Source organism: Aotus nancymaae, unplaced genomic scaffold, assembly GCF_030222135.1.
Source record: "Aotus nancymaae isolate 86718 unplaced genomic scaffold, 86718_ANA_hifiasm-v0.15.2.pri h1tg000064l_0, whole genome shotgun sequence".
Lineage (NCBI taxonomy): Eukaryota > Metazoa > Chordata > Mammalia > Primates > Aotidae > Aotus > Aotus nancymaae.
The window spans coordinates 5,847,071-5,872,270 of record NW_026988478.1 but is presented as its reverse complement, the minus strand read 5'-3'; the positions used below and the strand labels follow the sequence as shown (position 1 = coordinate 5,872,270).

Sequence of the window (25,200 nt, the reverse complement as noted above, 5' to 3'; positions counted from 1 at the left end):
ACAAAACAGGCGTTCTCTGGCCTAGGAGTGGAATCCATCCTCAATCTTCACAGGCTCCCCACAATTCTCTATTTGGAAGAAGGGTCCCTCTCCTTCCCTTTTCTTTTCCTTCTTTACTCAGCGTCCACCCCCGCAGCCATCTCCTCTGACTCTTTTTGTCTACGTCCCAGCGTCTCGAACCACAGCGGCGGAGGTGGAGCGGGGAGAGGCGTTAGGCAGGACGGCTAAAACTTGCCATTAAAGTCGGGGAGAGATTGCGCGGAGCCCACGCGAGCCCTGGAACCCGGAGACAACGGGGCTCTTCGAAAGGCGCGGAGCCCGGGGCAGCAGGTTCCGTGTGCGTGGGCCTTGCCCGAAATCTCTCCCCGCCCCCGCCACCTTTCTTGGGAGTCTCTCCACCTCGCTCCACCACCCTCCGAGGGCCTTTGGTACAGTCCCAGTGATTCCAAGCGCTTAAAAGGGGCCCGGGAGGGTGAAGCCCGCAGATGTGAACCTGATTTGTGTGCACGCCGCGTCTCCTGCGAACCGAGACCCACTGCTCTGCCAGGGGGGTGGGTCTCTTGCTGTCTTTGGGAGGACATCCTTGCGTTTTGGCACTCGAACGCTGGGTTCCTGCGTATGTGTCTGGTTAGCGGTCTAGCGGGCTGTTAGGCTCCCTCGACCCCAGCTCCTTGGCTAGCTCAGCTCCTCCACCGCAGCCCAGCAGTGAAACGCGCGCGCCGCCAGCTCCCCACGGGATGGAGCAGACCGAGGTGCTGAAGCCGCGGACCCTGGCCGATCTGATCCGCATCCTGCACCAGCTCTTCGCCGGCGACGAGGTCAATGTAGAGGAGGTTCAAGCCATCATGGAAGCCTACGAGAGCGACCCCGCCGAGTGGGCAATGTACGCCAAGTTCGACCAGTACAGGTGAGCGCGCTCCAGCCTCAAAGCCTGGCGGCGCCCACTCGCCCAGTCTGAGGAGGAAGGGACGTGGGGGACGCAGCCCAGAGAGGCTGGCTCGGGGAGCTCCGGCTGCGCTGCACCCGCCGCTCGCCCCTTCGCTGGCAAGCCTCGGGGCTGGCACGAAGCTCTTCGGGCTCCGCGGCCGCAGCGCAGGCGAGAGGTAGATCCTACTGGCCTTGCTGGCCTGCGGCCCTGGAAGGCGGGCAGGCGCCAGGAAGGGAAGGCCACCGCGCGTCTGAGAGATTTTCTGTTCTCTCATCTCCCGCAAACCCCTCTGCTTCCAAACCACCAGTCCTTCCTGCCCCTGGCCTCGGGAGCAATGCCCACACTCCCAAGCCATCGTTAACCCCGGGCGAGGAGGTGCGAAGAGATCGCACGCAGGTTCGGGCCCGCCTGGCACCTTAAGGAACAGTCTGGCGGGACTAGCAGAGGGTGCTCCCAGGAGAGCGCTACGTCAGCCATCGGGAGAAGTGGTTGATGATGAAGAACACAAGTCTCCGACGTCAGTTCTCCATCACTGCGCCTTCGGTCGCCTGCAGCCGGGCACCTTCTAGCAGGCGTTTTTATTCATGTAAAATAGCGTCTTGGGGCTGTCAGCTGCCACTATGCCATTTCTGCTGTTCACTCTCCCAAACCAATTTAACTGATTTCTCCGACTGCGGGTTTATTCAAATCCACTGCCTGGTTTCGCAAATTAAACATAGAACCGCCTTTTTTTCAGCCCCCAAACGATCTGATTTCTCTTATCCTTGGTTCTGAGGATCTGCAATGTAAATTAAAGACCTCTACTCCCTAGATGTACTTGAATGAGGTATCCTGGTAAGCTGGCTTGCTTTTTTTTTTTTTTTTTTTTTTTTGGCAGCCCCGGCTTGATGATTAAGTCTAAGTCAAATCTCTCTACCAGTCCTCCGGGGCCAGAGGTAAAATTTGATCATCCCGATGTGTGAGAGGTTCTACTTTCTCTGAGCAGCCAGCGTGTCTGTCCTTATGGTTTTTTGGGTTTAGAGTTGGGAGAAAGGGGTAAGTGAAAGAAACGAATAAGGAAAGAAGTAAGTTTGTTTTTCTCGGGAGCAGGTTCTGTTAGTCACTCTTTAACATGTAGGATGTTTGGTAAAGTTTCGTTGGCATGGGCTGTTTCAACTGTACTTTAGGATTTGAAAAAAGTAAAGACCACTAAGGATCCCATTTTTCATTCTCAAGTGACTTGAGGAAATTCCTTTGGTTCCTACCAACTTAGTTCATGATAGAGGCCTTCTGTAGTTGTAAAAGCTACCAGAGTCTAGCTTTTACATTTTCCTGCATTTGCTCCAGGTAATTGAAGACTTGTTATGGGACAGGTACTCTTCCAGTCACTTTACACATATGAGGAATGGTGGGCAATGAAGAGTTTGAATAACTTGCACAAGATCTTCTATCAAGTAGCAGCTCCAGGCTCCGAGGGTTCAAATTAGCATTATTGTTCCAGAGTCTACACTCTAAACCACTATTAAACCAGGATGGGAAGCGGTAACTTCTTAATCTTTAATCTTTAGAACAAGGGTATTTTCAAGGACCTTGAATTAGTCTTGATTGACAAACTGTAAATCTTTTGAAGTGCAACCATTGGGTTGATTGATCTATTCACAGGTATCTGAGATATACAGCTCATTAAGATAAGGGATGTAGTCCTGAGTGGGCAGTTGGGGGAAGACAGGAGATGGGAGAGAAGTCAATTCTACAGTATTTTTTGCATTGAATAGGTGCCTAGCGCTGTGATCTTGGGAGGGCCAGTGCAGAAGAATCAAGACAGAATATGCTCCAGTGTGGGCCAGGCTGTGAATTCTTTAAAAGAAGCAGCAGAGAAGCAAGAATATCCTAAGACTTCTGGAGGAAGAATTAGGATCCTTCTGCAGGAACTCAGTTTAATGTGAATTAAAAGTTGTGTGGACAGCTTCTTGTTAGGTCATAAAGAGCTACAAAGTAGGGAAAACTGAGGCTAAAGATCACTTACTAAGTAACTCCCTCGATGATCATGCTCTGTGGGCACTGAGGGTGGGAAGGAATGGCACAGGATGGAAGGGGCATGCTGGACAAGAGTTAACTGATGACCCAGGAAACAAAAACTCCAAAACAATGGAGTAAAGACTGCTTTTCTTTAACCTGATGGTCTAAATGAATGTCATAATTATGAAACTTTGCTAACTAGATGCTGTCAACAGTACAGCTTGGACCAATAGAAACTTTAACGTTGATTTTGCTTTCTTCCTGGTGCTATGGTTATGATTGTGGTTTGCAGTTTGTTGGTGGTGGTGATTGCTTGTGGGGGGTGTGTGTGTGTATCTGTGTGTGTTTGTTTGCCAGTTACTGGTTTCTCCTAATTGTAAGAGGTTTAGCGGGTTCTTTACTTCCCTAATGTAGTCTCCTTTGCTCTGGTACTTACATCACCCACCACGGTATTTGTGGAAGACTTTTCATTATAAGGGCTTTTGAATGTGGTTTGTGTCTAGGCTTTAGTAAATCTAGGAATTCTAGAACAGCTACCATTTAATGAAACCTTGTTTCTCAAGTCCTGATTTAGCTACAGGCAGAAATAACAAACAAACAAACAAACAAACAAAAATAGCAACATTCTTGTCTGGAGCAGTAATGCACTTTGCAAATACTTTCTCTGAGAAGCTTACTCCATCGTCACATCGACATGCAATTTCGTTTTTTTTTCTGTTATTTTTCCTGTGCCATTAATTAAAACTGAGCAGCTACCTCTATAAATGTGGTGGTTCAAAACAAACTGTGAAAAAGGATTTTTCATTTGTGTTGGATTTCTAATTAGAAAACCGCATTCAAAGTTGCTTAGAGGTGGAAATGTTAACATTTGTGAATAAATGGTACTTGGTGACACACTTATTTTTCTCAGTGCTTGTTTCAGCAACCAAAGTAAAACTTCTGAATATATTGTGTTGTTTTTAGGTATACCCGAAATCTTGTGGATCAAGGAAATGGAAAATTTAATCTGATGATTCTCTGTTGGGGTGAAGGACATGGCAGGTAAAATAACTATTTATTCATGGATATTTACTAGAACATCTTTTCCAGCATATGAAAAGAATAGTACCAGGCTAGCTACAAGTCTTCCAAGTACCAACAAATCTCATTTTCTTTTCTTTCTTTTTTTTTAAGACAGAGTTTCGCTCTTGTTGCCCAGGCTGGAGTGCAGTGGCGTGATCTTGGCTGACGGCCCACTGCAAGCTCTGCCTCCCTGGGTTCAAGCAGTTCTGCCTCAGCCTCCCTAGTAGCTGGGATTACAGGCATGAGCCACCACACCTGGCTAATTTTATATTTTTAGTAGAGACGGGGTTTCACTATGTTAGTCAGGCTGATCTCAAACTCCTGACCTCAGGTGATCCACCCAGTTAGGCCTCCGAAATTGCTGGGATTACAGGTGTGAGCCACCACACTTGGCCCTCATTTTCTAATTACTTGTTCACAATGTTCCCTAATCCCAACAAAAATTCTCATGGGAGTTAGCAGAAGGCATTCATACATACACCACACATATTAAAACCAGTCCCCAAAATGAATAGTAAATCAAAAGAGGTCAGTAACCCCTTAAGTTAACCTTACTCTGTCTTCTGTAGAGTTAAATTTTATGTGAAATTGTGTTTACACTTGACATTTGTGGTGTTTGAGGTGTGTAAACAATCGTGGGACCAAAGACCAAAGCATGGAGATTTGAAGCTAGAAAAGCATTGCAAATTCAGAAAACTTGTTTCTACTTCAAGTTAATTATTTAGTTTCTTTACTGAAAAGGCAACTTATTCTTTGAAACTTAACACCTTAATTTGTCTTTAGTTTTACATTTGACAGTCTTATTATCAACCAAGTATGACTATCTTTTGAAACATATCTTTCTCAGTCTTGTGAAAATGGTAAAAGCAATAATTTAGATCCATTTTTATGAAAGGAAACATGAATGTGTAAGTGTTTAGAAAGTTAGATCTGTAGAGTACATTTATTTACTCATATGGAATGAGGTGTTTCCATTCATTCTGTCAATATTTTTGAAAGCCCCTTATGTCCAAAGTGGGACTCTTAACAACTTCTTCTTATGGTACATATATAGATTAATAAAATTCAGTATATGAAATGAATACCCAAAATGTATATAGATGCATGTATTTTAATCAACCCTGTAACCATGACTACTTCATATATTTAAATGCTATTTACTCTAAGATTGCATAAATAAATCTTTTGTTTTCTCCAATCAATTTTCTCCTGCCACTGTTGGAAGGTAATCATAGGTAGAGCACTCTAAATTGACAAAATGTTAACATTTTATATACAGTATAACTTTAGGATGATAATACACATACAGATGCCTTCTCTCCCACAGCTCTCCAAAAGAAGGAGAAAAGAGAGAGAAAAGCCTTGGAAAAAAAACATTAAATGTTAAGTGAATCTTCTCAGTGTGATACAATTATTATGGATGATTGTCTTAATCCTTTCTAAAATTTCTCTAATGTACTTTATAATCAAATTCTAGCCCAGATTAAGGGAGTTATATGTATTTGGGGGAAGATAAAATGTTGCTGGTTTTGTGTTTCTGTTATCAAAGTAGTAGTATAACAAAGTTTTAAAAAAAACTTCTTTAGTAGGGGTATGCATCAAAACTGTATCTTTTATATGAATTGATATAGATGACATATTATTTTATTATTTTGACCTGAACATTGTTGAACTGTAAATTGATAACATTTAAAAAATTCAGCTGAAATGGATTTTGGCCTGGGAGATAGCTTATTAACAGTGTCCAAGTGTCAGCTCTGGGAAGACTGTTACTGCAGGTCTGGATATTAGACCATCTACTGAGTTTGGTTGTCATTTTGTATACATATAGCAGTATTCATGATCATACCAACTCCCACTGCTTTCTGAAGATGCTACAGGGAAATCTAAAGGAGACATTATTTGCCTGGCCTGACAAAAAATCCAATGAGATGGTCAAGAAGTCTGAAAGAGTCTTGAGGGAAAACCAGTGTGCCTACATCAATGGTAACATTTTATCCTTTTTCTAAGGGCAAATAGGAAGAAACATGACCTTTTGTTTGAAATGTTGGTTACTTATACTTTTTATGCAGTAGAACCTGGATCATGAATCATGATTTAAAATAGTTGAGAAATGACTTAAACACAGCAGGTTTTGTTTTTTAAGCCTTTGCATCTGGGTTGGAATCACTTATTGAAAACATATGCATGCAGATTAGAATCCACTGAAAAGTCATTTACTTACCAAGACTTAAGACAGTTAAGTCTTAAGTAAATAAAGTATGATTTTACTTAAGTGGAGTCTTTCAACCAAAGAGATCAAGTTGGAAACATTAGTCTTGTGTTAGAAAATATAACAAAACATCTGTAATTAATTAAGAATGCTAGCTAGTCTCTGTTTTTCTAAAATACATAGAGCATACCTAAAAAGTATCCTCCAGGGAAATTTTACAAAGCACATTATTGGCCAGTGATTTATACATATCTTACCAAGAATTTATTCTCTTTTCTAAATGGGATATGGGATAGCCAAATGCTTTTCAGGAGAGGCAGTGATTAACTTCCATATTCCTAAAAGGAATAGTAACTTTCCAAAAAGCTCATTAAACTGTATATGAGACAGATAGTTTTTATTCCCATTTACCTATGAGGTTGCCAACACATAGGAAGATTAAATAATTTGTCCAAGGTCACTCAGCTTTTATGTGGCAACCAGAATTTGAACCTAAGCACTTTGATTAAAAAACCTGTGCTCTTAATCAGCATGAATCCCATCTATATAAAGTATTATGAGTTTGGGGAGTATTTTTTGGCAAAGCAAGTTTTTTTCCTTCATAAATCTTACTGGCCTCCATACTTGGCTTAAATATGTTAGTCCATTAGTCTAGAAATCCAAGCCACTCACAACGGTCAGATGGTATGGGAAGTTTTCCCTCATTCACATAACACAAGGATGTTAGTTTCCTATATGTCAGGAAGCTCGGATTCATTTATCCAAATAATGTGAGGGTTACTGTCTATAAGGCACACCAGATTTCCAAGAACAAGTCTGTTGTCTGTACATTGACAATAAAGCCAAACACCTTTCAGAATAAGTACTTTCAGCTGGAGTCAGAGTGCTTGTGAAAATAGATCAGATCTTTAAGAATAGGTAAGCTTTTTCAAGGGTCTTCAACGCAAAAGCCTATAGAATTCAAACAGATAGAGAAGTGATCTATACCAGGGATAAAGCTGTGGTGAGGCCTGGTGTGAATAGGAGTATACAAACCTCATATTAAGGGGACAGCAGTGGCCACCCAGCTCCAGTGAGATCAACCTGGTTTCTTTTTCCATAGAAGTTGGAAATTCTGGTTTTTATATGAAATTTTGCCAATCAGTAAAATATTGGGTGGGATACATTACTTCTGTAGACTAATGACCCAAACAACTTAAAAGCCACAAATTTTCAACCTCTGATTCTTAAAGTTGCAGGAGTAGGGGTGGAGATGGATAGTGATCAGGGAGAAGGATACAAGGAAGAGCATAAGTGAAGGTACAATTGTTGTAAAAAAATGGAAACTATTCAAGCACTGGGGGAAGGAAAGAAGAATGAGCTTGGACAGTGGATTTGCAGGAGAGTAAAGTGAGGTCAGGGTATGGGCCTGCAAGACCAGCTAAAAGTAAGGACTTTCTTTGGACAGCAGAGTTGTAATTGGAAATGTCTTGATTGATTTGGTAGCAGCATGCAACATAGGATGGAGGAGAAGGGAGGGCTTGGGCAAGGAGACCAATTTGCCTATTGTAATAGGCAAAAGGTTGATGGGGCGTGGACCTAATTGGCCTTCATAAATAGTCCCAGGAAAAGTCCAGTGTTACTGTGACAGAGGGTACACCATGATCATAAAGGAAAAAGAAGCAAAGATCAAGATATAATAATAATGCTTGGATTATTAATAGTAGGAGCTTCTCTAAAGGATGGGTGACTTGTTTTTGCAAGGTCTTTGCTTGCAGGATTGTCCAGCATGTATTAGATGACGCAGGTACCTGCAGTGTTGAGCATTTGTTCAAAACTGTGCTTAAGCCAGTGTATTATGAACCCAACGAGCTACAGGATCAAAGAATTTGCAGGTCTGAGAATTAGGCCCCAGTTTTAGAAATAAGGAAAATGAAAGATCCTAGAAGGTGTGATTTGTTCAAAGAAAGCCTAGCTAATTAGCTAGAAGTAGAACTTCAGTCTCCTGGTTCTACGCTTCATTCTTCTTTATGTTGCGCACTCATGGAGCTAAGATCATGAAGAAGACAGCACAAAGCCATGCGGGGTACCTACATTAGCTACGCTGAATTCATTCCTTGATTAATCCCTCAAACTTTCTTGTAACTATATAAGCTTATTAACATTTTTTAATTGAGTATTTCATCTGTTTTTGTTGTTGTTGTTTTTAAATCTTCTTGGAGATCGCTCTCCTAGGGCCTCTTGACTGCTTCAACACAGGTTGGTTGGTCTGCAGGCCAGGGGTGATCTGTGATCCTGAGATTCCCTACACTGGAAGGTTGACATCCTCTCACGCCTTCCCTTTGCCGTTTCCTGTGGTTGGATCCCCTCTTTCCTGATCTCATGATTTTTTTCATTCTCAATTGATGCCCTTGTTTTGGTGGAGCATATCTTCCAATGGCTCCACAATAAAGGATTCATGGAAGGTAAATTTTTGAGACCCCATATATCTAAAAATCTCTATATTCAATTCTTACGATTTGATTGATAATTTAGCTAGGTATGGATTAACACCTGGTAAACATCTTCCTCAGAACCATGAAGGTAATTCCTATGTCTTTTAGTTTCTAGTGTTCTTACCAAAAGCCTAGTGCTGGCCAGGCATGTGGCTCACACTTGTAATCCCAGCACTTTGGGAAGCCAAGCTGGAAGAATTGCTTGAGCCCAGGAGTTCAAGAACAGCCTGGGCCACATGGTGAAACCCCATCTCTACTAAAAACACAAAAATTAGCTGGTTGTGGTGGCAGGTTCCTGTAGTCCCAACTACTTGGGAGGCTGAGTGGGAAGATCACTTGAGTGGGAGGCTGCAGTGAGCCAAGATCACACCACTACACTTCAGCCTGGACAGCAGAATGAGACCCTGTCTTTAACAAAGGGAAAAAAACAACCTGGTGCTGTTCTGATTCTTGAATCTTCCTATAAAACCTTTTTTTTCTTTCTAGAAACTTTTGGGATTTTCTCTTTTGGTGCCTTCTCTCTGTCCCCAGTATTCTGAAATTTCACAGTGATGTATCTTGTTTGATGACTCATTCATTGTGCTGGGTACTCAGTGGGTTTTTAAATCTGGGAATTTGTGTCCTTCAACTCAAGAAAACATTCACAGATTATTTCTTTGAAATTTTTTTTTAATTCTGTTTCTGAAACTCCTGTTATTTAGGTATTAAATCTCTTGAATTGTTCCTCTGTCTTTTTTCTTTTTTTTTCATTTTCTGTCTTTGTTCTTTTGTTCTTTGAGTCTTCCTCAGCATTTTCTGCCAACTCTTCTTTTCTTGTTTATGTTTCTACCACCTCTTTTTATTTTTTGGTCCCTTTTATGGTATTTCCTCTTATCTCTGGGAAGACATTAATGATAGGCTTTTGAACGCTTCCCCTGAGTAGTCTCTGTTGCAGGCTGCTTGTTTTTTTTTTTTTTTTGCTCTGACGTCTGTCTTTCATCCTGATGGCCTTGCTCAAATGTCTGGTGACCTTGGCAATGTTCTAATATTTAAAAACCAAGCACACAAAAATTAATTGGTAGTCCTGAACATGAGGGGAGCTTGTCAACTGGATTTCACTTTTGGATAATCTGGCAGAGCCGTTTCCTTCGGGAACTTCCAGCGACAATATCTTTAAAGCTTTTCTCTTGAGCCAGTCAGATTCTCTGAGAAGCTGCTTCCTATCTTCTGCCTGGAAATAAAAATCTTGTCTGGCAGCATTCTCGCAGCTGGGTGGTGACTAAAGCGGGGATTTTTACCATTCAGTATGGAAATTTTTGTTTCATTCACCTGATTTCCATCAGTCCCAAGTTGATCTCTTACACTCTTTCTAGACACTAGACCTTAGTCTGCTGCTGAAAAAAGGGAGAGAGAATTGGTAAAAGGGTTTTGAGATTCTACTTCTTAAATAGGCTTTAAACCAGTTCTTAAATCTGTAGCCCTGTTTTTACTCTCATTTCCAGAAGCGCCTGGTGCTGTCAATTCCTGTGCTCTTTGGAGTTTCAAGATATAAATCAGGTTATTTCTTGGCTTTCCCCATGGATGGCTTAGCATTTAGCTTTCTCTGTTCTGTAAAGCTATCCATCTTACTTTCAAATTTTTGTTAGTGTTTTCTTTTTTCCTATTTTTGTCTTTGAATATTGATGCCTTTTTTATTCTTTTACTGCCACTGGAGAGAGTTTTCAGGAAGGAGCAGAGGCTAATGCATGCATGTCACTTACTGTCTTCAGAAGTTAAGTTCTAATTAATTTCTATTCCATATGCCTCACATTTGATTCATAATCTCAGACGACTCAAAGAAATTTTACCTACAGCTGTTGTCTAGGCTCCTTTATCTATTTTTCCCTCTCGGATATTGTTTAGATTCCATTGGCTTACACCGAGTAGAGAACATCAGCCATACAGAACTTGCCGTGAGCCTTCACTTGTACAGTCCGCCTTTTGATACGTGCCATGCCTTTGATCAAAGAACAGGACATAAAAACAAAGTCACCATGACATTCCATAGTAAATTTGGAATTAGAACTCCATATGTGAGTATAATTTTTTCTAAGTTTAAATGCTCTATAGGTTGGTGCTATTACGCCGTATATATGCATTGCTTTTTGTTGCTGTTCTAAATATTATTTGAATATTTTAAGTATTCTTGAAGAATGAGATGAGTATTAACTCATGGGTAAGGTCTAATATATCTTGATTGTTATTTAACTTTAGAGACTATCTTTTCCATTTATTTAAAAAAACCTATCAAGTGAGATACAAAGATTATTTGAGAAACTTCAAAATGTATGCTTGTTTTTAAAGAAAATGTTTTCATTTACTTGGAAAATAAGAGTGAAAACTATTATTTGTTATAACTATTACTGCTATGACTTACTATTCATAGGTCCAATTTACTGGGCCAACAGGAATAAGTTGCATAGTTAACCTTCGTAAAGGTTATTCTGATGATATAATAAAGAAACGTGTCCATTTTGTTTGCCAAGTTTGCTTACTCTTTGATATGCCAGCTATACCACAAATGTGAATAGACTATACCAACATGTTCCTCCTTGAGAAGCAAGCATTCCCTACCAAAAATGAAAAGGCAACCAACACTAATATAGTAGGGCAGTCCTCCACCTCTGAAATAGTTTCTTCACTTAGAGGAATATTCATTATTTAATCATCAGAATGTCCAGAAATAGTGAATGTGTGAAATGGAGACCAAAAACAATTCTTATGAATCTTAATGAAAGCTCAGCCTCTGAGGGAAGCCAGGGCGGAATTTTCTCATTATCGCCCTCCTTCGTCATTATCTTTCACATTCCAAACCCTAAGAGATACTCTTAGTGCAAGAAAATTAACAAGGCTCCCTTGCCCGTGCTGAGTTTTCATACACTGCTGCAAAACCAGAACTATTTAGAACAAGGTACAATGTCTTCTGTAAAGATTCTTACACAGCTTGCTTTTTTCCCCTTTTTACAGGCAACTTCGGGCTCGCTGGAGAACAACTAAGGAGCACCAAACCCTCTGAGGTTTTGCTTTAAGGCTCACTGCATGTTTGCCTTGGACAAAAAGGGTACCTACCATGTGTGTCCAGTAATAGATACTTAAATAAGCCAATATTTAGATCCACTGTAAGGCAGATGCTAATTATAAGGCATTAAGTAAGCAAATAGTGCCCTCAGCTACTGCAGAAGAAAAGTCCAACTAAGGAAAAAAATGTCTTTTGATTTTTAAAGGCAAGTTTTCAAGTGCTCTCCTAGTTCTATCCTCTAATTCCATTGAATCCATACTAGGAGTGTTAGTGAGGGTTTTAATAGCTTTGGGAAATACTTTGGTCTCTGAACTGTAATTAGCAAGAAGTAGAAACAGAAACCTCAAGCATCAGATGCTTGCTTTATTACCTGGAAGACTAAATGTAGATGTCTTTAGTATACTTGTATGTTCTTAATATCGGAAGATAATTTTGTGAATCTGTAGATTTTATTTTTTCAGTCTTAGCTTACAAATTTCTTTTCTATGAGTAATAGAGAAGCTTATGGCACTCTGCCATTTGGTAATGAAAGGAAGTGCAGAGGATTTAAAGTACGTGTTCCCCAACCACAACAAACCAAAACAAAAACTCATGTCTGTGTCCCATGGTCATAGTCAAAAATTTTGTACTGCTAAAATTGCCAAATAATTTTAATAAACTGGATTTCAACACAATTTGAAGTTGTCTTTCTGATTAACATGATACAAACTTCACATAAATCAGTTTCCTGGATTTGGATATACAAAAGCACTGTGAAAAATGCTTTTATGATGTAAGAATATGAGAGAGCCAAAAAAACATTCAAAACCATCTTACGTTTTTGGACTTAATTCACTAATTGATCAGAGGCATCAACCTGAGAGCCTCTGGCTATAGTGTGGCTCAGACATGGTCAGTTTTGCCTGAAAATTACGTGTCTGTAATCTGTATGTGTTTAAATGTGGATTGATTTTCAACATTTAAAAACTGGAGATTTCATAGAACTTGAGGGATTCTAGCTGCTCAAAATTTGAATTATCTAAACACTGGTCTGCATTGCCTGTTTATTGGTATTAGTTAGGTAGGCTACGATCGCTTCTTATGGGCCATCCCTTCAATCTGCTGCTGTCACAAACTCAACTATTTCTATTATTTCTTACCTGCAAATCCTGCGTGTGCATCTGAGTTTGCTCTTCCAGCTCTAGGCAACTGTTTTTTTTTTTTGAGATGGAGTCTTGCTCTGTCACCCAGGCTGGAGTGCAATGGCGTGATCTCGACTCACTGCAACCTCTGCCTCCTGGGTTCAAACCATTCTCCTGCCTCAACCTCCCAGATAGTTGGCACTACAGGACACCACACCTGGCTAATTTTTTTGTACTTTTAGTAGAGATGGGGTTTCACCATGCTGGCCAGGCTGGTCTCAAACTCCTGACCTCAAATGATCTGCCCACCTTGGCTTCCCAAATTGCTGGAATTACAGAAGTGAATATCTGTCATAATCTTAGAGCTTATTATCTCTGGAAACTTAATCAGTTAGCATAGTTCTCTGAAAATAGTTTCTATGTAGCTCATTGATTATTTTGTTTATATATCTCATAGAAGTATTTACATATTAGCTTCCTCTCATCGTCTAGAAAGATATTAACACTTATTGAATGCTTACGATGTATTAGGTGTTGTTATAAGTTGTTTGAGCCTACTTACAATTCTGAAAAGTAACCTTCATGAATTAGGATGTTTCACACACTTAGTGGGTGAAATCAATGCAGATATATTATCCTATAGCCCTGTACATCAGAAGTCTGTTTTGCATCACTAGAATCAGTATTGTAAGGGCTGCACTCCTTTCTGTAGTCTGGGCAGGATCTGTTTTCTTGTTTTGTGGGTTTCTTTTTCCCTCAGCTCCTAAAGATGGTTAGGCATTCCTTAACTTGAACGTCCTTCCTCTATCTTCAAAGCCAGCAATGGTGGATTTAGTCCTTCTACATCTCATTTACTTCCGTTTTCTACTTTGAGGGACTAGATGATGTCTCCATCTCAAGATTGTATCCTTAATCACATCTGAGAAGTTTTTGTTTTGGCTGCATGAAAGAACATTTCTAATTCTGGGTATTAGATGTGAGTGCCTTTGAAAGGCCATTCTCACGATCACAGTCTACTTTCTTGCCCCAAACAAGCCATATTCTTCCCACATGCAAAACAAATTCACTCACCCTAAGATCCCTAGAGTTGCATCCCATTACAATATCAACTCAAAAGTCCAAAAACCTTGTCCATATATCATTGTCTAAATTAGATATGGGGGAGGCTCGTGTTACAATCCATCCTAGGACACAATTCCTCTCTATATATACACATATTAAGCATGGTTAAGAAACTTGCCAAAAGGTATCTAGCCAAGATATTACAGAGCTAGGATTGAAGCCAGGATTTGATCTCAAGTAGTCATCTTCTAAAACTCATTCTCTTTATATTCAGGCCTTTCAAGGTAAAAGAAGTTTGGGCCACCTGCCATTTTTTTTTTTTTTTGTATCCCATTATAACAAAAAGCAAAATTATGGTATAGTTATATGTTTTATACATATACATGAGTGCTTAACAAATAGCACCTTTAACACACATAAACGATATCATACCCTATGTGTGATAGTGATGGCCAAAGGTAAATGTGAAGACCCTTGTGAATGTGAGGCTCAGTCTAGATGGCCTCATCACCCTCCCTGCCTCTGTGATTGGCCTGCTCTGTCTATCTCATAACAACATTTTTGCAGAAGCAGACATCTTCTCCTCCCAGAACTTATTGTTTGCTTGGGTCACTGAGTGTTTGCACACATGCAAGGCAGTAATGATATCAAGAGCTCAAGTAGATTTTGCAGGAGTGAGAAGGGATATTGAGTGCTGGAATCATACTGTTTGCTAAAGTATAGGTGGGATGTAAAGGAGTGGGGACTTGAGGGTAGAAGAGGAGTAGCCCTAAAGTGAGGAGACAGGGGGAGACAGGTGGCCAAGCACCCCCTAGTACTCAGTACCTCCCATCTCACCTGCAGCTGGAGCTTGACACTGTGGCTCCCTCTGCCTAAAATGTCCTTTTCTAGCTCTTTACATAGCTGGCCCATTCTTGCCCATCAGGTTTCAGCTCAGATACCATCTGCCCAGAGAGGAATTTCCCAACCACACTAATGGTGAAATCTCTTTCCGCTTCCACTGAAGCATGTATGGTTGTCTGAAAGTGTCATTTCTTTTTTTACTCCTTTATTATCTAAATCCTGGTAAGAGGATGCAAGCCCTCATAAGCAGAGAGACATTGTGTTATTTATAGATAGTGGTGATGGATACACAGCTTTATCCTGAGCGTTTGGACTATACCTGACACATAGTAAGTGTTTAGTATTTATGAAATGAATGAAAAAGTCCTCAACCTCCTTACATGATAATCTTGTACTGGCACACATGGATGCTTTGGTCTTTTCTTTGTGCCACCAAATCAGATGTGCCATGTTATTTTTATTAAGGATGGAAACTCTATAGGATCATTTCTGAAACCACAGACTTCTTTTGTAAAGCCAATTCAGAGACTTATTTTGATATGGATTCATTAATCATGTACTCACACAATTTTATTGATGAACAAAGGGTTTTTACTTCTGTTCCAAGGGAAGGGACAGAATTAACTATCCTATTTAACAATGGTACTTAGCCTTTTTAAAAATTATTATTATTATGGACCACTTTGAAAATCTCTGAATGCCAAATAACTTTTCTCCTGAAAGGCAACACACAACAAATTTGCATGCAATTTCAGAAAAGATTCATGAACTCTCTGAAGGCCTCTAGGGCCCCTGGTCAAAAAGCCCTGCTATATATGAGCCAAGGTTTGTATAAAATGGTGGCTATTTGACTTCATTTTCTGAGATTAAGAGGGTATTAGCATGCTGGACAACTAGTTAACCTTTTAAAGATTACAATGAGGTTTCTAGACAACACCAGACATGAGCTACCTTGTACAAGGCACATTTACACATTTCATAAGATCTGTTCTCTCTGTTTCTAAAGACATTTCAAACTTTCACAACTTTATCCAGCTGATAGATGTTTTCTTTAGAAAACAAAAGTATGTGGGAGAATGACATAAGCCAGACACAGAACAGATATTGCATGATTCCATTTGTACAAGGTACCTAGAATAGGCAAATTCATCAGAAGTAGAACAGAGGTTGCCAGGAGTCATCGTTTAATGGCCACAGAGTTTTTGGTGGGAATAATAAAAATTTGGTGGGTATAATAGTGGTGATGGGTACACAGCACTCTGAATCTATTTAATGCCACTGAATTGTACATTTACAAATGATTAAAATAACTGCATTTTCCCATGTTAAAAATTATTTCTGTAAAAATAATTTATTATTTCTGTAATGTGGGAAAAAAGCATGTTCATGTGTGTATGTTGGTATAGGTAAGACATACCTATCATAGCAAATACTAAAATGCTAAATCATGAGACCATTCTATGAAAAACATATGTGAGAAGTCTCCTTCCCAATCCCAGGCACTTAATCTCCCTCCCTAAAATATTACCACTTTTTTGTGTTTCCTCATTTATTTTTTCCCATCTGTTATACATATTATGCACATGGTTATTCATTGCAGAATTGCTTGTAATTATAAAATCAATACCCTACAATAATATCCGTTGACATATTTCTTTATTGCCAAACAAGCAAGATAACAGGGCCCAGGAAATGAGGTAACTGCAGAGAGTCATAGCCAGTTGCCTTGCTTGAAGGCATCCCTTTAGTGTACAGTCTTCCGCCCCATGTCTTGGCTCTTCAATTCAGCCATTTCCACTCTGTTCACTGGCCTGTGTATTCACGTGAAGCTCCAAAGCTGTCAGAAGTTTGACACTCACAAAGAGAGTATATACCACAACCAAGAAAGCTCTAGGGCAGACTCCTGTTAGCAAGAAAAGTCATGATCTAGTCATGGTCAATTTAGAATTCAGCCCCATTCTCAAAGAAAATTGAGGCATTCCTGATGTTTGTTTTTGTTTTTTATCATTGAGCTTTCTGTGCAGTTGAAGGAGATGTAATAGCTTTCAGGGCTGTTTGAAAATATGCCTCACCTGTTGCTTACTGAGGGGCATTTGCTTAATTTTTTGGATAATTCACACAGAGACATAAACTGTGAGAGACTGACTCTCCCTCAGTAATCTGAGGGATGTTCTTATACAAGTTCAAGAAAGTGTTTATCTACTTAAAATACCTGTATCTAAACATCCACATACTAGAGCGCTATGTGTAATGTTTGCCTAAAAGCATCACCAGACCAGTTGCTTGCTCATGAAGGCTAGACATATTACAGAACTAGAAAGCAAATTAATACAAATAAAGATTGATTAGCCTTTGATGCCAAGAACCCTGCTAGGCATGTCATAGCATAAAGAAAAAGTGTCATGACAAGAGTAGATGACTGCAAGACACCTTTCAGTAAAAGCTGTTTGATTATAATTAATGAAACAAGCATTTTCATAAGTGAAGAAACTGAAGCAGAGGAGTTAACCAATAGATCTGAGCAATGTTGTGCTGGTACAGGCTTATACTGCCCCGTTAGAACTGATATTCGGGAATTTTGCAAACAAATCAGCAGGCTGAAATTAACCATAATGATAGAATTTCTACTGTGGAAATTAGTCAATGCTAAAAAGTAGGGTATTTTTATTCCCACAGAGAAGTTTTTGTTAAACGTGTGCCAGCACATTGTATAGCTAAGGTTATTCAACCAATTCAGAGTAAAGACAAGATTTGCTTGAGCAATTTCTTTTCTTTTTTTTTTTTTTATTTCTTTTTGCTTAAGCAATTTAAATATACTTTTATAGGCTAGGTGCAGTGACTTACGCCTGTAATACCAGCACTTTGGGAGGCTGAGGTGGGTGGATAACCTGAGGTTAGGAGTTTTAGACCAGACCAGCCTGATCAACATGGCGAAACCCTGTCTCTACTGAAAATACAAAAATTAGCCGGGTGTGGTGGCATAAGCCTGTAATCCCAGCTACTCAGGAGGCTGAGGCAGGAGAATCATTGAACCCAGGAGTTGGAGATTGTAGTGAACCCAGATCATGCCACTGCACTCCAGCTCGGTGACAGAGAAAGACTGTGTTTATATATATACACACACACACACACACACACACACACACACACACACACACACACACATTTTTATCCTTTCATTTTTACTGGACTTCTAAATTTTAAAATCTCTTTTGCATATATATATTTGTTATTGCCACTACAGAGAAATAGATCTTTTAAGGAAAGATCTATTTCTTAAGTAGATATTATTTCACCCTGCTTCATTTCAGCAATGAGAACACTTAGCCACAAGTACATGAAATGTTTTGCCCAAGGACACACAGCTTCATAATGGAAAAAATGAAATAGACACCAATTCTGCCCAGGACATTGGACCTTTGACAAAAAAGAAAAACTACTAAGCAGGGACAGAAAGTAAACAATGTGGCCAATGCAATTGTGATTCTGATTTTCCTGTCTGCTATTTGTCAACTGGTTTCTGATTTCTTAGTTTAAAAAATATATTCAGGAGATACTCAGGCCCAGTGGAATAGAGAGTAGTTTCATATTTCCTGAATAGCTCCAACTAATTGTTATGTCATAGCAGAGGCTGAGACTGGGCTGTGCTTTATTCCTACTTATTTGACAGGGTATAGGTAATCAACTTTGGGACCATGTTTATAGCTATACTCCACGGCACCAGACCAGTATTCCAAGTTGTTTCATTTAGGGCTTGCTCAGTTGCAAGTGACAAAATGTGACCCAAACTGACCTGAACAAAGCAAGCTCATGTTACTGCAAAGTCCAAGGGTAAGTAATCAGGCAAGGCTGTGCCAAGGAGTTCAAACAGCTTATTAGCACTCTATCTTGCTCTTCATATTTCCTGACCCTAAGGTCTACCTTTGTGTGTTACGATGCTTCCCCAAACCTGCGGACTTACAACCCAAGCTCTCTATTTCAATTTTGGCAAGATAAAGGGTTATTTCTTCACAATCTTTCCATAGGCTTTGAAAGGAATTTTAGCTATATTAGTGCTGAGTGCATCAATGACGATCCCCAACCCATTTACTGTGGTCAGCAGGGTGTGATCTCTGGCCTAGATGGAGTCCAGTGTTGGTCTCTGGAGTCAAAGGTGGAACCAATTCCACCAAAGCAACTTGTTGAATGTATGAATAAAAGAATGAACAAAAGATTATAGCAACCAAATGACCATCACCTTTTTACCCTTGATAACACAATTTTTTTTTGAGACAGGCTCTCACTCTTTCTCACTCTTTTGCCCAGGCTGGAGTGCAGTGACAGGATCACAGCTCACTAAAGCCTCACCCTCTCAGCCTCAAACAATCTGCAATCCTTCTGCTTCAGCTTCCAGAGTAGCTGGGACCACATGCCACCATGCCTGACTAAGCTTTTCTTTTCTTTTTTTTTTTTTTTTGGTAGAGATGGTGTCTCACCATGTTGCCCAGGCTGGTTTTGAACTCCTGGACCCAAGCCATCTTCCTGCCTCAGCCTCCCAAAGTACTGGGATTACAGGCATGAGCCAACACACCTGGCCATATAACACTACTTTTAAAACTGCAAAACTAGGTTGTTTCTTTCTCTTCTTTTACTGATGAAACTTACACAAACACTCTTATTACTCCAAAGATAAAGCACTTTACAGATAGACTCATGAGTGAGCTCAAAGGAAGGCTCCAACATCCTCCATCGATCCTAACCCATGTCAAAATTCTTCCATCAGAATTACTGCTCTGTGTAACAGCAGACAGGTGAGCATTTTTTCAATGTCATGAAATCTAGCTAAGGCCAGAGGCCAAACCCAAAAGGTATCAAATATCCTCACATTATAAAGAAAACTGACAAAAGTTACTAAGAGCTTGGGATCAGGCATTTTCCCTCAATGACTTATTAGGTGTTGGTGGAGCCTGCTCTCCCAGCAGCACCCCTGCACCTTCACCATCTTTGCATTGCCATTGTGAATTACTGAAATATCTCTCATAATGTTTATTTCTAAGTCTGTATGCATTGAGTCTGTTGCAACCATATTCTAGCTCCTGCTGTGATCACACCCCACATGGCTCTAGTCCTGACCCTCAATCTACTTGTCCCTTCCCCTGCGCAATACAGCCAGGTTTTACACTTAGATCTTTGCGCCTCCCCACCCCCCACAAACACACACCCACTTCCCCACCCTGCACTCTGGACAAATAGCGCTTTTCTACCTCACTAGCTCTGCTCTGCCTCCTTCTCCTTCCACCTAAAATGCACTCTGCCCCAGCTCCCTGCCCTCTGACGACATAGCAGCTGCTTTCCAAATATCAATTATTTCAGAAGTTGCCTCAGTGGGAGGCAATCTCTTTACCTTTGGGCTCCCATAGAATTTTATTTTCACTTTCTTATAGCGCTTGCCACATTCTGCTCTGTTACAGGAATGAGTTTGTGTTTGCTCTGCTATGAGGTAATAGGTTCCTGAGGTAACAATTCTTGCATTGAGTTGTGGCAGGACAATTTTTTTTATTAATTTCATTTTTTAAAATTAACATAATAATTGTACATATTCATAAGGTACATGGTGATATTTTAATACCTATCATGTATAGTGATCAGATCAAGGTAATCAGCATATCCATCATCTCAAATATCATTTCTTTGTATTGGGAGCATCAATATCCTCCCTCTAGCTATTTGAAACTATATATTATTGTTAACTATAGTCATCCTATAGTGCTGTAAAAGACTAGAACTTATTCCTCCTAATTTGCTGTTATTTTGTATTCCGCTTTTAAACAAAAAGTTAATTAGCTAATTAATTAATTTTTGAGACAAGGTCCTGCTCTGTCACTCAGGCTGGCATGCAGTGGTGCAATCATAGTGCACTATACCCTCAAACTTCTGGGCTCAAGTGATCCTCCCACCTCAGCCTCCCAAGTAGCTGGGGCTACAGCTGTGCACCACCACACCTGGCTATTTTAAAAGAAAAATTTTTTTGTAGCAATGGAGATCTTGCTATGTTGCCCAGGCTGGTGTTAAACTCCTGGGCTCCAGCAGTCCTCCTGCCTCAGAATCCCAGAATCCTGGGATTGCAAGTGTGAGTCATCACACTGGTCCTTACCTAACATATTTTTAAAAGTCAAAAACCAAGTAACAGCAGTTATGGGAGATGGTATGCAGCTGACATATTCTGTTAAGTGCTACCCTATCCCCTTTGGCGTGAAGGCCACGGCTGGCAGGGATAGAGTATGCCATTGTCAAGTGTAAGAAGCCACTAGGGGAGTTTCTAAAAATGCAGTTTCCTAGACTCACCTCTAGAGAGTCCAATTCTGCGGGTCTAGGGTGAAGACCAGAAATATACACTTTTAACATTTCCCAGAAATCTAGGGCATTCTGATTCAGAAGGTCTACAGAGCAGACTTGAAGAAATATCATGCTCATTACTATTATTGGGAGTTTCTTCTACTCTAACTTATATGCCTAAATTATTTCATGGTAACTTCTTGGAATTTTAGTCTGTTTCTCCTTTGACTTTGTTTCCCAGCCTGTGCCAAACCTCCACGAGGAGTAGAAAGAACACTCAGCCAAGAGTCCTGAATTCTAATCTTGCTCTGTCATTAACTTCTACTGGGCTACCTTCTAGCTTCCTTATCATTCAATTAAAGGATTAAAAACAAAAACTGAGCTCCATAGAACCCTAGGATTCCCTAGATTTGCCCCAGACACAAACACTTAGTGAGGGGTGAAGGATAGACTAAGTGGTCTTGGATTAGGGCCTCCCAACCCTCCAACTCCTCTAGCAACCAGACCAGCCAGGCTTTGAAATTTTACCGTACATCTTGGGATATCGATAATAGCTTTGCGTGCCTGATTATTTCTTTTTGTTTTTAATCCACAGAACTTAATGAGGTCTTTAAAGAGTTCCTTTGATCTTTGGTGCCTCAAATTTCAAAAACTCTGGCACATGTCTATTTTGTGGGATTTTTCCACTCCACATACACCTAATGTGTGATAGCCAGTTTTATTAGACTGGGGGAGAAAGATTCCCTTCTGGGAAGCATGTTGTATTAACAGCCAGGAACAACATGGGCACTGTGACAGTCCATGCCATGTTGTCACATTGGCATGGATTGTCACAGTGCCCATGTTGTTCCTGGCCGTTAAAACAATTCATAGTAACTTCCTGGAATTTTAGTCTGTTTCTCCTTTAAGTTTGTTTCTCAGCCTGTGCCAAACCTCTACGAGGAGCAGAAAGAACACTCAGCCAAGAGTCCTGAATTCTAACCTTGCTCTGTCATGAACTTCTGCTGGGCTACTGGGCTTTCTGCTAGAGTGATAGTGGATTATCCCCACTGGGGAATCCACTCAAGAATCATTTAAGCCTAATTGTCAGAGAAGGACAGTGCTCCATCTGTTTTTTCTCAGTCTCCACCAGAGTAACCACGTCCCCACCATTTCACCCCCCTTAACAGTGATGTTCCTGATAAACGACTTCAAAGTTGTGTGTGGACAGAGACAACAGACTTTGTTCAGAGAACACACAGAGCATTCAAAAGGTACATTTCTACTCTGACAGGCAACACAAAGTTTTAGGACAAGATAATCCCTCTACATTATTTCTCTCTGTTCAAGAACACTGTGTTATCACCCTAGCAGAAAGCCCCTTGGACTAGGCAGCCACAATCAGCAAGTAAGGGAGAGAGACATCCTCCCAGATTGGGCAGAAGTGGCCATATGCTGGCAAGGTTAACGGAAAAGGTGCCTGTTAACGGGAAAGGATGAGGCACCTGCTTCTTGGTGGGAGCAGACAAAGTTCTTTCTTTGACCAGAGGTTGAGGTACTGAATGGATTCATGGCTTCCATTAATTGAAGAATCAGGGGACACCCATTATGTGTATAAATAAGAAAAGTGCAGTACAAAGAAACACCTGCTCCCTCTGGACATGTTGGGAGACACAAATGGCACCCGCCCCAGATTGCCAGCAGCATCATCTGCTGGGAAGCACTCCATCTCCCTGTCAAACTCCTTCCCTACAGAACACAGCCTAGCAGCCATGAGAATTTATCTGACCCTGGTCTAAGTTGTCCCCACAGCCATCTTAATCATTTCCTGGCCAGTAGGACATATATTATATCACAGGCAGCTCCTAAGTTGGCTGCCAGATTGTCACCAACCAAAAAATAAATACCTATAGCTCATACACACACACACACACACACACACACACATATATAACTTGCTGATATATAATTAAAACGTTTTTATCCATAATACAATAAAATTTGCCCAAATGTCAGAGAACTCTATTAGGAAACTAAGTTTTGCAGTTAATAGTAGAAAGTCTGCTTTTGGTGAGACCAATTAAGTAAATAAAATAATTTATTTATCCAACATACATCTGTTGGTCCCTCTGAGATGCTAGACATTGTTGCAAGGAGTCGTAGCAAATCTAAAAACACAGCCTCCATCCTAAACAGGAGTATCTCTCTCTCTCTCGCACATACACATACACACACACGCATGCGCACACACACACACACACGATAAGTATCAAACCAATAAGAATAATGATAAATGAAAGATATGTGAACTGAGGACTATGGGAGTTGAGAGTGGGAGCTTTTCTGCTTAAAGGATGGGTTGGATCTTTACATGTAGACCTGAAGGACAGGGTACTGTAGGGAGATGGAAAGTCTTGAGGTGGCCAAGGCTTATATATTTCTGTGTCTCATCCATTTAAGGAGGCTTCATTAGTTTGGAAAGTTGTGAGTCCAATTTGACTAGAGGGCATAGTGAGAGTGGAAGATTGAGTGGAAAAGCAGTGGGCAAAGGCTGAAGACTTTGGATTTCATTCTGTAAATAGAGACGAGAGATCCAGACATAATAGTGATGTGATCAGAGCTGGGCATCAGGAAATTTTACCTGGTTCTTTGTATGAATTTGCTAGAAGGAGAGAACTGAAGACAAGAAAGTCATTTCAGAGGTCCCTGCAGGAGCTTTGACAGGAAGATCTTGACTAGGAGTTGGCAGTGGAAATGAACAGGAAGCAAGGGCACAGACGAGCCATTGCAGAGGCAGAATTCACAGGACCTGATTATGGATTGGCTGCAGAGAGAAAGTGATCAAAGATTACTGTTAAATCTCCACCAAGCTCCAAGGAGAAGGGATCTTATACATTTAATCTAGACAAGTCAGGAAGAAACATATCTTGGAATGATAAAGTGAAATTTGATTTGGGGCAGCGTTACAGGGAAATAGAATTTATGAACTAGTCTGATTTATACTAATTCTCTTATCAAACTGAATTGCATTGTTACCCATAGTATATGACCAGAAGGGAAATGCGAGTGAGAAGGGGCAAGAAAAATAAATGCAGCTAATGACAGTATCCACGTCGCTTTATAGGGACAGCCTATTCTGTGTGAATGTCTCAGGTAATAAAACACAGATTCACTAATTTGCTTGGGTAAATAGATTGTTATGCAGCAAATACAGCAGTCTTCTTAGGTACACTGTGGGAAGAATTGTCACATTTGTTTCAGAAAGAAGAATCTTCATGCAAATCATTAAATGTAGTTTTAATGTTTCATGAAAATCTAGTTCTGCTTATTTTGTTATACTTTATCTTTCTCCAAGATATAAATATACCTGCATATGTTAATTCAGCCCTTGTTGCAAGAACATCATTTTTTCCCATCTACAGTATTTTAAGATAGATGCAGTTAATCTGAGCTGTGAACTGTGTTTGAGTCTGATGCATCTTTCTGTACCCATATCAGATAACAGCAGGAAACCGAAGTAGTCTCAATGAGAAAACAATTGTTTTTAATATACAGGTGTCAATTTTAGTCTGAGAAAGTCAAACTCAACCTCATTTCTTTTAACTTCAAAATCCAAAATGGTTGAAATCAAACTTCTTTTCTTAACAAAGTAATTTTCACATATTTCTTTCAGAATAGCCATAAAATAATCTCTTTTTACCTCTTTCACTCTGTCTTCACTCCACAAAATGTAAATAAATTGGTGAACAAATTTATTTAAAGATTTTTCAATGATTCAAATAAACAGTGGTCCAAATAGCCAGCCTAAGTGAGAGGTGAGATTTTAGAAAGATCCTGGGTCATCTCAGCATGAGAGTGTGGCTTTGAAATTGCACAGTAAAGTCACATAGGAAAGAACTAATACAGGGGTCAGGATGCTGAAACAAAAGCCCCTGGCTCACTAGCTGAGCCCGACCTGGTCCTCTGAGTGTCAGAGTATCTGAACAGGCTAGGGTAAGAAATAATAATAATAAATACATCATTAGAGTAATAATTACATAAAAATGACTTGTAGCACAGCCGTTCGTGCTAGGCACTGCATAGTCACATATTATTTTACTTGGTCTTCTTAACAATCTGTGAGGGAGCAGCTTTTATCCCCATTTTACAGATAAGGAAAATCAAAGGCT

General features: G+C 40.2%; 1 protein-coding gene across 1 annotated transcript; it reads left to right on the top strand.

Annotated features, from left to right (window-relative positions):
* Positions 1-474: 474 nt before the first annotated feature.
* On the top strand, positions 475-12,385 carry CDO1 (cysteine dioxygenase type 1). Its single transcript, XM_012448896.3, has 5 exons — positions 475-907; positions 3,890-3,967; positions 5,820-5,974; positions 10,556-10,725; positions 11,660-12,385. Exons 1-5 carry the CDS (start codon positions 738-740, stop codon positions 11,687-11,689), a joined length of 603 nt encoding a protein of 200 aa, XP_012304319.1. The 5' UTR covers positions 475-737; the 3' UTR covers positions 11,690-12,385.
* Positions 12,386-25,200: the final 12,815 nt, after the last annotated feature.